At 36.4% G+C, this 13,409-nt stretch overlaps 1 protein-coding gene across 5 annotated transcripts in view; it reads right to left on the bottom strand.

The window, feature by feature from the left end:
• The window catches only part of grid2 (glutamate receptor, ionotropic, delta 2), a 434,613-nt gene that overhangs the window by 146,785 nt on the left and 274,419 nt on the right, over window positions 1-13,409 (bottom strand). For all 5 annotated transcript variants that reach the window (XR_007931154.1, XR_007931155.1, XM_051901960.1 and 2 more), the window contains one exon: window positions 1,541-1,594. Coding sequence is in view for 3 of the 5 variants with exons in the window: in XM_051901960.1 (XP_051757920.1) it covers window positions 1,541-1,594 (54 nt within the window). In the remaining 2 variants the exon portion in view is untranslated. The remainder of the gene's footprint in view (window positions 1-1,540; window positions 1,595-13,409) is intronic.

Genomic DNA, 13,409 nt, shown 5'->3' with positions numbered 1-13,409 from the left:
TTGTGCTGCTGTTAATTAATGTGCTAAGAATGACGGCGGATAATGTAGGAGGCATCACGAGAGGGCATGTGAGGCCTTTATAGTGTGCTGCCCAACTTTCAAGAGCACAAGGACATTACAGACCTGAAAATACCGACACTGAGTGGCTTATTCTAACCCCGGATGACAAACGCAAAGGCCCTAGATGCTTAATTAGGAGCGCTAAATTAGAATGACACAAATATGAGCCTACAGGGTTATGGCCCAATTTTAGGGTTCAGGTTTTGGCAGCTGCTTGTTTTGTCCCCTATGAGTGCTGTCAAGTAAGGCCAACCATGAGCAATGCGTGTCTATACAGGGACATGTCAAGGTAACGTCATGAGCCTTTGTGTTTTAAATACAAGGACATAAAACTTTCCTCGGATGCACTAAATGCTCCACCTGCCTAAACTGGTGAGTCCTAATAAGTTAACAGCATAAAAAGGTTATCCAAAAGGTTACTCTGAAAATTCTGAAATACTCTATTAAATTTATATGATTAGTTTATATCAGAAGTTTCTTAAAGGGGTCAAATCTGATTTTTACTGTGTCATTTATTTTTTCATTTGGAAAACATGTTTGGACTCACCAAGGTGAACTCACTCTTATAATGTTAGTCAAAATATCTTATGTCAGAAATGGTCATAATTTAATATTTCATGCCCATCTCTCTGTCTCTTGGACTTAAATGAGTAATTCACATGCAAACTGCTACTGTCAATGCCGAGTTTGCATGTGAAATGAGATACAGTGCTCTGCTGCGTGTACTGTCGGGTCTGCGTTGCATTGAGGAAATTAAGCCACATTTTCTTAACTTTGTAAAAATTTGCAGAGCGACTGGTGCTACACACATCCACGAAACAGCAAATGTTTGGTGGACTTTCCCTGATTTTACACTAAGTTAGTTCTTCTGGTCTCAGGAATAACAGAATCAATACAAATTCCTCCTTACTACCACAACATGACTGGGAAAGCCTAGTTTCTGAACATAGAATCTAGCCAGGTTCAAACTGTTGTAATTCAGAACAAGGTGTTTTTGCAGTTTTTGGCCTGGGGAGTGAATTTGTCACAGCACCGTTTCATAGTGCACTGAAGTCTATTATTTAAAAAGACCAATAAAAAAACTGATTTATATGGCTTTTTAAAAAAAATAAAACAAGAGAGATTAATAGAGGTTACCATAGAGAGTGACTTTTAAGTTATTGAAATAGCTATTCAGGCAGATGGGTTCAAGGTCTATATATTCATTGTCTTCTCCTTGCTGCAGGATCATTTAGGAAAAATGCTTTATTCGTTAAGGAAAGCACTGAATTATATTGGAGCGCTACTCCCATGCTTGCCAAATCTAATTTAAATCATTGAGCTGTAATTTGTCCTTATCTGGCCACCTTCATCAGGCTCCGAATGAGCCCTTGTCCGCCTCTCACTTAAACAAATCGATATGTAAAGATGCAAATATATTCAAATGTGCTTACAAAAAAAATAAACTGGATTTCTCACAAAACTGTTAGGAGGAACCCACCTCATTTATGATGATCCAGTGACAGTCGAAAGCCACGAGATTGGTTTCCACCACCTATAGAGAGAAAAAGAAACATTTAGCCAATTAGAAACTGAATTTGGAAGGGAGTGAACTGTCCCCTCCAATCATGTGATTCATTTAGTATAAAAAGCATTGACAGCTACAAGGTTTCTGTTTTAACTTTTAATGATTGCTCTTCAAAAGGTTTAATAGTGGACAAGGCAACGGTTTATGAAATGAATAAACAGAATAAAATTGACATCCGTAACAGAGGCACAGTATTACAGCCTGTTTTATATTCTCTGTCTGTATATGTATCTTAAACTACACACTGTTCTTTCCATTGTGTCTCATCTTTGCTTCTCTCTCCCCACACCAACATGACACAAAAATGAAGTACCCTTCACCAATGTTTCTCCTGCCCACTGTACCAGCACCGCATTTCATTAACCATAATTGTTTAGGTGACTGAATGTGGATGTCATAAAACATTTTGGTCATAAACAAAAGGAACAGCTGGAGAATTTGACGGCTAGAGCAGTGCTAATAGTGTTTTAATCTTCCACAAACACCTAATAAAACTTTATAATTATAAGAGACAAGAGACATAACATTTTTCATCAGTTGGTACAAGATGGCTGTACTTGACAAACAGAGCTCTGTGTGTTTTATGCTGGGGGTCTTGATCATTGTCCGTTAGATAGGAGAGACTAACACATTTTGCTTGTAAGTCAGGGGTTTTTTAACCATGTGACATAAAATTTCTGTATTTATCAGCAATAAATTAATTCAGAATTAAACTGTTTATCACTAAACCATGTTAATTAGTGTCAAGTGCATGCAACAAAGGTGGGTGGTAACACTAATTAAAAAAAAAAAAAATCATGCCATTCCTCGCCACCACACTTCACCCTACTTAATTTCATTAACATTTTAATAAAACAAAAAAAGTAAATATTAGATGCATTTTAATTCAAACCCACATATTAAGCAGGAAACAAAAATAGATAAATATATTTGTTTTATGCAATAAAGACTTCTTTAATGCTTATTTTTTATTGTTTAAACTGAAAGTATTACAACAGCCCAGTCTTATCTATACTAAGTGTCATGTGTAATCAATAGCTCAGTAAGTGATGTTTAAATTACCTATGAAAATGCTAAGATCAGCTTAATATGCTAACAAGAAGCCTTCATTGAGAAAAAAGTACATCACCACCTCTTGACACATAAAAAGTAACAGACATAAAGTGGCCACTGTTAGTATTAATTACATGGCCCAATCATTTTGATGTTTGAGGTTTTGTGAGGTCATTATAGTGTTTTACAAAAAGTGTATGTGACTGAGTATATACAGTCAAAAGTTTGACTCCAAGGCAGATGGTTCAGCCTAATTAAAGCATTTGGCTTAACTTCTACTAGACCAAGATGAACCTCTAAGGCTTGTCCTAATGCCAACAAAAAGTTCAAGGTTGTTACAGAGTGTGCTTGACCTGATCAAATATCTCTCTATATTAGATGGTAAAAGTGGCTGCATCCATGCTTTTTTTTTTTTTGAATATGCAATTAAAGTTGATGGTGAGAGTTGTGCCGTCCATTGCCAAGGAGGAAGGTATTGATTCTGGCAGCGAGCTGAAAGTTTGCACAGACGAGATTGAGATGCTCACACAGAAATCTAGGAAAATCCTCAAGCAAAAGATCTGTCCAAGTTAAACAGAGTCATCCCCTGGGCAGAATCAGGCTCAGGAAATTAGCAAATAGACCTACATCTCTGATATTCCTTAAAGGGGTAGTTCACCATTTTCAACACGTTTTTTCTTCCATCAAACACTAAAGGAAAAATGTTAAAGAATGTACTGTGAATAGGAAATGGGTTTGAAATGATTATAAAAATAGCATAAAAGTATCATAAAAGTAGTCTCAAGCGCTACAGCCTGTAAGCTAAGTCTTGTGAATCCATTTTACAGCTTAATGTGAGGAACTGGCCCAAAGTTCAGTCTTTATTCACTCCAAATTTGGCAGCATTAGACTACTGATGTCATCGACTTAACAAAATAAAATGAGAACCAATGGTGTTTGGTGTCAACAGCATCAAATTATGTTTTGTGCCTATACAACTTCTACAGCTTGAAATGGGCAAATTATCAGTGAATAACAACTTACATTTCCATCTGTTTCTTAAGGTGCAGTCACGTTGCTCCGTTAAATTTCATGGGCGGAATCCAGTCATTTCAATAGGAATCCACATGTTTGGGAATTTTGCGTGAGGGTGAAAAAGTTCCCCAGTCAGATTTGTTCAAGTTGGTCAAGTAAATTCAACGCATTGACCAACAGTAAGCTGATTGGTTTAAAAGGTACTTCTGTGCGAGCTGTGTTTCATCCATCACTACACTTTTTCCACTGATACACTATTGACAAGCAATAATGGACCTTTTTTTGCCCAAGGACCTTTTTGACCACACCTTCACTCAAAGCTGTCGTATGGCATATAGCACTTCTATCAGATTTTTTTTCCTTTTTTGAAAGTTTGACAGACACTTTCATGGAAACCATTCACTTTTATTATATAAAACAAGGACAAAACATTAATTTTTAAGTGAACTACCCCTTTAAGAACCACAGAGGAGGATAATCAGTAATCACGTTTCAATGATCAAAACTTGAACTTGCAATATGACAGTCTGAATATGAATATCTGGGAATCTGGTCTGACTTGCTGTCGAAAAAGCAACGACACCCCTGAATGACAGTTGAAGTAAAGTCTTACGCACGAGATCAAATCCTGTGATCACTCGGTGACTCCCACTCTTTGGCAGTGCTGTCACCTGTAAATCTACCCTGAGAATTATGGGGAGGCCATATGAATTCACATCCAGACTGTGGTCCCTGAGTTCCCCATTCAGAGAGCTGTCACCTCAGTACTAGAGGTCTCCACCTGCAATAATGTGAAAACCCACTGAAGAATAAGCAGCTACTGTTAACCACAATCACACATCTCTTTAATTTCCTTCCTATTATTCCTTTTCCTTGCTTTCTAATGAGCCTGAGTGGTTGTGGCCTGCCTTTATCAATTCACACATTAAAAAAGAAGAAGAAAAAAAAAGTCATCTTCAAGGAGAAACATTCAAGCTCTATCCACTTTCAAATACAAGCAGTTGTTTAAATTATACGGTGAAAGCAATGTCCTTCAACCAGGTGCTTTCACAGAATGATGATTATTGTTATTATCTCATATTTTCCACCTGCCTGAGCCCTGGAAGTGGAAGGTGAGATGGTGTGTATTCATTAAAGAGAGCCAAATGGAGAGATGACCAGAATTAGACGGGAACTTTGACATCCACAAACTCACAAAGATGCCTCCGCACCACCTCTTTTTACCTCACAAGTGACCCAGCTGATCCAAATGAGAACTTAAAACTTTGCCAAGAAGTTTTAGTTTCTATGTTGAAACATACTTTTCATAGTTCAAATTTCATATTTCATCTTGAGAATGTATTTGCAGGTGAAATGGATCAAGTGAACAGTCAGAATTGTTCCAAATGTAAACGTTAGGATAAAAATGACCTCAAATATAATGCTAGATAAAATCTAGATAAATGCTATTTCCTGTATGGAACAAGTTATAATTAAAACAGTTTACAGTTTGCCAATGACTTAAGAAAAATAATCTGAATTCAAGGTTACACTACCATTCAAAAGTTTATATACATGTATAAAGTTACAAAATATTTCTATTTCAAATGTTCATTTGCACTTTCTCTTCATCAAAGAAGCCTGAAAATATGTACCATGGTTTCCATAAAGATATTAAGCAGTACAACTGTTTTCAACTTTGATAATAAAGTGTCTTCAGCATCAAATCAGCATATCAGAATGATTTCTGAAGGATTATGTGACACTGAAGACAGGAGTAATGAGCGTTGCCATTACTGGAACGAAATTACATTTTAAAACATATTACAATAGAAAACAGTTCTTTTAAATTATAATAATATTTCACAATATTACTATTTTAGCGTATTTTTGCAACCTTGATGGGTATGTGACTTCTTTCAAAAAGATTTAAAAATCTTTCCGACCTTAAAGCTTTTGAAGGGTAGTGTACAGTATTCGCTAAAAAAAGTCACAATATACTACACAATTTTGCTTCTCAAACTAATTTATCTCATTTTAAGCATATTTCATTGTTTTTTACTGAGCAATAAGAAACAAATACTATATATATATATATATTTTTTTTTTTTCATTTAAATTACCCCTTTTTAAACTTTAGAAAATCTTTTAAAAAGATGCAGCTAGTTCTTCCTCATTGTAGTGACCTGATTACTTCTAAACAAAACTTTCCTTCATGTGCATTTATTATTTATCATATTATTATTGATTATGAGATTACTATGCACAGTAAAAAAAAAAAAAAAAAAAATTATTTTTGCTCTTGGCAAAGTTGACAACACAAGATCTCATAGAAAAACAGTCTGTGCCACCACGAATGCCATATGTGACAGGAAAAAAAAAACTAAAAAACTCTGGTAGTTTTCTGAGCTGATTAATTCCTCAAACAGCACATTATTCTTCAGAGTGAATTCCAGCATGTTATGTACTTAGCTCACACTTGCTCGAGCATGAGCGCTTTAAATACATCAAAACTGTTACGTGTCACAATTGCCATTTTGCTTTAATGTCAGCCAGCCTCGCTGTGAGCTGCGGCTTTAGTCATGTATAATTCATCCGCTGTGTGGAGTCTGTCAGGAGGGTGGCCCATCTCACTGCTGTAGTGTGACTTTCCACAGCACACACCGCCACTGACACACACTTATCATGCCATCATCTCTGAGGGTGCAGCACAGTGTCTCCTGTAACGGAGGTTTGGATGATGAATGCACACAGCAACACACAAACAGACACATACAAAAGCACTCGAACTTGTTCGTGCTTCATAATTATGCCACTTGTGTCTCTGATAACACAGGCACAGTCTAAATTGGATGTGGGTATGCTGTGAAATTATAATCACATAATCATGGGAAAAAAATGAAACTAATAAAAAACAGAATAAAAAAAAACAAGCCAAGCTTTTGACGGCTAGTCATGACAAGAGGTTTCAAAACTCACTCTGTGGAATCTCACTGGATATCATCAGGATCACATTAAAGTCCTATTATAGTAAACACAAAATTAAAATTGACCCTATTTACTTTCTTAATGCACATTAAGGCCTTAATGTGAACTATTCATTGGTGCATGTTATTCTAAAGACAAAAATTCCTTTCATAATCTTCAATCAAAATGTAATAACTTGCTCTTCTTCTTTTAAATTATGTTAGCTAATAGCCAAATAGCTGTTAAGGCATTGTTTTAGCAAACAGTTGATCTGGCTCCATTCCGGCCAATTTTTTTTTTTTTTCTCTTGTTGTATAACCTATTTTACTTGGTAATAAATCACATTACATGAATAAATGGTGGTTTGAAATCCAATTAAAATCTGATTTTTGTTAATACCTCTTGGTCTGAGTGATTAAATCAGACTTTTCCTGCCATTTGTTGTGCAGTGTGTTCAGATTTGGACAATGCCCTCATTAAAAAAACAAAATCAATGGAAAACATCCATTGCTAATGTTTCACACATAATGAACCTATACAAGTTTGTGTTGTTACTATGACAACCATTGTAGACATGCAGTCTGAGGAGGAAAAAAACTGATCTGGCCACATATAAGTTGTAGAAAAATAAATGGCAAATAATAAAAATAAAATAAAATAAAATAAAATACAATTTGGTGCTGCTAATGCAACAGAATTTTACATTATACCTGTAAGTGATATTTAGATTATTTAAGATAATTTGTCATATACTGTACAAGGAGCACAACATGTTAAAGAAACAGGTCAGAAGCCTCTTGTTTCTGAGGGCAATGGCCTTATCCTTTTCACACCCCCCTTTAGGTTAATTACCCTGAACTGCTTGTATAATTTGGTCCTGATCTCACAGTAAATACGCTGCTGATTTACCGTGGCTATAAACTGGGGCTCTAGCCTCAAGGGCGAGCTAGAGCAAACAAGCTTCAGGGTGTCATGACAAAGAGCAACTATCAGAGCTATTGATCACCTGTGTTTTAATAGATTAATACTGTATAATCAAGCTTCTGCACTCTTGACAGATCAGCTGAAACCGCAAGCCTGTCTTTGATGAGTCTTGCTTAGTTGAAGTGACAGGATTTCCCATGTTTCTTTGCCCAACCAGTCATCTTTGCAGCTCCTAACATGAAATAATTATAATGTAGTCAAATAATTGCCTCGCAGGCTCATGTGTTGACAGCAGAGGCAAGAAGCTGTAGCGGGCAACATGGAAGTAATTTCTCTCCATTACCATGTTTGATCCACACTGAGCAAAGTGTGGAACAAGTGCGACAGCAGTAGATAAATAAGAATTTTTCATTTTATTTTTACCTTGCACACCCACAAGGAATTTACAAAAAGGTCAGCGCTGGTTACTTTTTTATTACATTTAAAAAAAAAAAAAAATCAGGGTATGTATTCAAACAAGTATGGCAGCTTTTTAGTGTCATGTCATAATAATAATAATAATAATAATATATATATATATATATAAAAATAAAACCTGGTGACACTTTACAACAAGGTCTCATTTGTTATCATAACTAACATGAACTAACAAGGAGCAATATATTCTTACAGCATTTATTACCTTTGTTAATGTTAATAAAAATGTTTATGTTCATGTTAGTTCACAGTGCATTAACTAATGTTAACTCTTGATCTTAAAGATGTATTAGTAAATGTTGAGATTTACATGAACTAAGATTAATAAATGCTGTAGAAGTATTGTTAGTTCATGTTAACTAATGTAGTTAACGAATGTTAAAAAATGAAACCTTATTATAAAGCGTTACCCAAAATCATAATGTTTTGAGAATAATCTCATAACAAGATGAGAATATAGTCACAATATTACAATATTAAGGTTGTAAAACATTGAGATTAAAGTTGATATACTGCGAGAATGGTCAAAATTTAGTCAAAAACAATATTACAACAGCAATATTGGATTCAAGTTGCAATATTATGAGACCAAAAGTAACCTGGCATTCACCTTTTTAAGTAAACTTAAAAAAATGATACATTCTTGTAAAATGTTTTAAGAGTAATGTTCCATATTATGTTACTTTACTTGCAACTTCAATCATATAATATTATGACTAATAATGCTATGATTATTCTCATAACATTGGCTTTATTCTCAAAATATTACTACTTCAACATTATGACTTTATTCTTAAAACTTTATGACTTCTTATAAAAGGTCTTTAATGGGACTTTCATTAAAAACTTTTTTTTTTTTTTTAACATGACACTTAGATGCTGTTGTAAACAAAAATGTTGTTGACTTACAAGTAACCTTTTCTGTCCCTCTACACAAGATCTGTGCAGCAGGGCCCTGATAGAGGTGCTAAGGTTGCAATTTCACTCTTGGTGGGAAGAGAACACACTGGGGAAGTTTAGTGAAATATCTAAACATTGTCTCAACTCCCCTCTATCAGCATCCCTGTCCGTATTGTGCTAATAATATAGTACTTCAAGATTTATAAGCATGAATGTTGCTACCACAGATGTTAGCTCTCAAAGAATGGGCATTTATGAGGAAAAAAAAATCTGCAACTCTGCAATATGTGTGGAAATGTTCATAACCCCCAAGTCTCAGCTTCTCAATTAGGGGTTCAAAAGCAGTTGACTCTCAGCTATCCCACATCCCAAGATGCCAGCACGTGTTCAACTCCATAAAATCATCAGATGCTGGTTCTATTTTATTATTCCCTGTGTAACATCCAAGTACACATGCACCGCTCAAAAAACAGCACTTTAAATAATCAAGAGCTCCCTTTATAAGTGCAATAGTTCAGTCCAGTCCCCACGGGCTCACACCAGAGCACTTGGTGCCAGCGTGTCGTCTCTCTCCTTCCGACAAAACCGCAGTTTTCTAACATCCAGCAATCTGCCACAAGAGGGAGGTCCCCAGATATCATCTAACACTCCAACAAAGTTCTGTTTGCACCTGACCGATGGTGGCAGAAGCAAAGTATGATGGGTGGTGACAATGCAATCGTGACCTGGTGTGTGACCCCAGCACGAGTCTTTGTGCAGTGGGTAATGGGACCACGAGCCGGAAGAGGATTATGGGAGTAATCCAGCCACTGTAACCTTATCAGCACATACCATGTTTGTGTCACTATTCATCAAATTTCTCTCTGGGAGACTTGCAGCATTAATAGCAAAGCAATAAATGAAAATACATGGCATTGAAATAAGACGGTCCCAAGGCAACAGGCACAAAACTACAAGTAAATCCAATGCAAATTCCAAACGAGGCAGGGAATTTTTCGATTTAAAAGGAGCACAGGCTTTCCGTCTATGAACTGAAAAGTTGCTGATGCCGATAATAATCGTTAGAATTCCATTAATCCATAACATCCCTGTGAATCAATAACAATCAATGACATTCCGGATGCTGTTGCCCATGCAAAAATAAATATGTACGCAAATAAATGTAAATACATCTTTCGTCATTCTGTCGAAAAAAGGTCTGCAGTGGTTCCATCTAAGTCAAGGGGAAATTTATGAATTTACAATGCACTTCTCCTCTTGCCACAGCAGACGTCTTAGTAGCAAGCTTCTCATTTAAGTAAAGTGCATGAATTAAGGAGAAATACTAGCGCGAGTAATTTCATTCTTCATCCTTCATTCCACTTTAATCGAAAAAGCCAGCACTAGCTGTGTTATCTATTTTCCAAAGACTGCTTTATGGCAGCCTGTTTGCCCATTCAACAGGACTCCCAGGGTGATATATTGTTTCCACAGACCCATGTAAAAACGGCTGAGCTCTTTGCGACTGAAATTAAACACAATGTAGAGATAATTTGATTGAGATGAGAAAATGGCCAGCGTGGCGTAATTGGCCATGTAATGTACGGGAGCGGCTCGGAGGATGTGGCGAGCGACAGCAGCGCAAGAGCTGTAAATAATCCATCATATGGGCTGAAATGCTCGCCAGCTGACAGCCGTGGCCATCCACCCCGGTAAAAAAGCTGACACGTCAATCAGTGCCTTCACCCCATCTCCAAGAATCATCTCTGCTCATAACGTCCCGATCAACCACCGCTGTGGCCCGGTGATCACGCGAGGATGAGGCTGCCGACCCTTGCGCTATAAATACAAGCCTTTGCTCACACAGCACTGGTTTACTGATGTTTCAGCATTATGCAAAGGAAGTCCTTTTTCTGCAACAACAACGAAGTATTGAGTTAAATAAACATGGACTGTGATAGACATTTATCACATGATGATGATGAAAATTTTAGTACTCATTGATAGCTCTTTCAAGGCTTAGGAGATTTTAATGGAGTTCTAAATTATGTTTCAATTAGGCTAAATTAAGTAATTTTTCTCAATGTTACAAAAAAATCTTTCTCCTCTCCTAGCTTGACAAGCAGATATTACCATTTGTAGGTTGATTTCGTCGTGACGTGTGAACACTATGAAACATTGCTCTTTTTGAGCATCCACACCAATAAAATCAACTTTGTTTTGGATGTTTCTTCTACAGTTCTTTAGGAAATACAAAACGAAAATGAATATAAAGCCTTTAAATGAGAGAAGAAAAGTTCATATTAAATAAAAAGATGTGGAATTTAAATTGCAAATGACAGGAAGAGGAATTTAATCAATTGCAATAGAGTAATGTGAGAAAAAGCCAGAAATAAGTTAGCATTTTTGCACTTCCGGTTTCATCATTCTGAAGTCTATGGGTTTTTTCACATATTGCATTTTTTGCGCGAGCAAATTCGTTATTTCAAATGTAGGCGCACGGCAAATGCGCTCATAATAGAAGCGACATGGTCGCGACGCACATGCAGTGCGGCACGCTCGTTTTTTCGCAAGCGCACCGCAGGTCATGTGACAAGAACCAACCGATCAGCTTCGGCCTTTACGTAACAACATCAAAATCTCAGCTGAACAGCTGATCATAGCTGCACAGGGTGGGTTTTTATTTCTCATCTCCATAAATATATCTAGTAGTAAAGCTAATGCAAGGGTTAGAAATCAATTAATCCTTTGCTGATACTTCCTCTTCATTGTGGAGAGCGCAATTCATGGTTGCACAGCAACGACAGACGCCACGGGAGCGCAAGCGCTTTGGAAAGGAGGAGAAAGCAGCGCGGCCGCCCTTTCCACACGTTTTTAGACGTGATATGTGAACGGCCCCTTAATGGGTATTTGGTTAAATGCCTGAAATAAGGTCTGTGGCTAACACAAGCTCAAGATATTTTCTTATTTAACAACCTGTGTGTGTGTGTTTTAAGCTTTTACGTGTTTTGAAAAAGGCATGTTTTTCACTAACAAGCGACTAAATGGTACTACAGAGGTTGTCAGGGACATTAAAATGTAAAAATCCTATTGAGGGAACCAGGGTGGCCTTCAAAAATACAGGTAACACTTTATTTTAGGGTCTTTTTACTAGTTGCTTAGTAAAAAGACCCTTTTTTCACATATTAATGCCTTATTCTGCATGACCTTATTTTACATTCTTAATCCTACCAAATACCTAAACTTAACTACCTTACTAACTATTAATAAGCAGTAAATTAGGAGTTTATTGTAGGAAAAGTCGTAGCTAATAGTTTATATGTGTTCCTTATACTAAAGTGTTACCAAAATACATAATTCCTGAAGCACTCTGTTAAAAAAAATCAACACAAGTATTGCATTTTTGGAAATTAAGTTACTTTATTCAGATCCACAAATGTATTTATTAAATATGATTTTTTCAGAACATTCAAAGTTAGAATATTTGGAAGAAAACATGAAAAAAATGTTTGATGAAAACAGAAAATGAAAACTTTGTCAAGACAAAAAAATAAATAAATAATAATAATAATTCTAGTTATTTAAACATTGCTATTTCAAATTCAGGAATTGAATTCGAAATTAAAAGTCATTCTCAATTCAATTCTGCATGGCACACAACCATGAGAGAGAGAGAGAGAAGCAGGAAACTTCAAGAATCTCATTGCTGCCTAGGTTAAACAACTGAGATATTAAAGAGATTTTCCTTTCCTATGGGGATTCTCATAATTATATTGTCACATATGAATTTATGGATTTAGAAAACCATGCTGTCTCACACATTAAATCTTCGTTAATTTCTATAGCAAAAGGGCAGCGCTGCTCATTACAATTCAACACAAAGGCTCTTTGTACCTGGTAAGACTCCCCTTGTCTGTCACCACGGCACAAGCACCAATGATGTCAGGTCGGCTATAAAACATACAATGAATCTGAGCAGTCATCATCTCCTGTCCTCCATTTTAAATAATGTATTTGAAAAGGCCTCTCCGTTTCCTGCTGCTGTGGAAAGGATTTGTCTGAACAGCAGAAAAGTTTCTCATACGTCAATCAGCATAAGAGCTCAGCGGAGCACCTACATCCAAATTGTCACCTTGAATGAACACCTCAAATATAAACTCTCATGTAAATGAAAAAAGAAGCTTGGTGACTCTATCAGGAGGCATTTTAATGATATAACTTTATCATAAGCGACTCTGCTGAAGAGGAAGCAATCATTGCCTCTTGTCTGTTTAACCTTCAAAGATATGAACCTCACCCTTTTTAGTCATGTGTTATCTTGCCATGTTTCTGTAATGTCTTTCTTTATTTTGTGACTTTTTTTCTGGTGGGGCTCACACAGATGCTCCAATTTCCCATTTGTCAGTGTTTACCTCTTATCCAATCAGAGCTCTTAAGGTCACAACGAGTGCCGACGGAGTTCGCCCGCTGTGTCTGTCTGCTTCTGTGA

This window comes from Ctenopharyngodon idella, chromosome 8 (genome assembly GCF_019924925.1).
Source record: "Ctenopharyngodon idella isolate HZGC_01 chromosome 8, HZGC01, whole genome shotgun sequence".
NCBI classification, from domain to species: domain Eukaryota; kingdom Metazoa; phylum Chordata; class Actinopteri; order Cypriniformes; family Xenocyprididae; genus Ctenopharyngodon; species Ctenopharyngodon idella.
The sequence above is the reverse complement of the archived record's forward strand: the minus strand, read 5'-3'. Positions and strand labels throughout refer to the sequence as shown.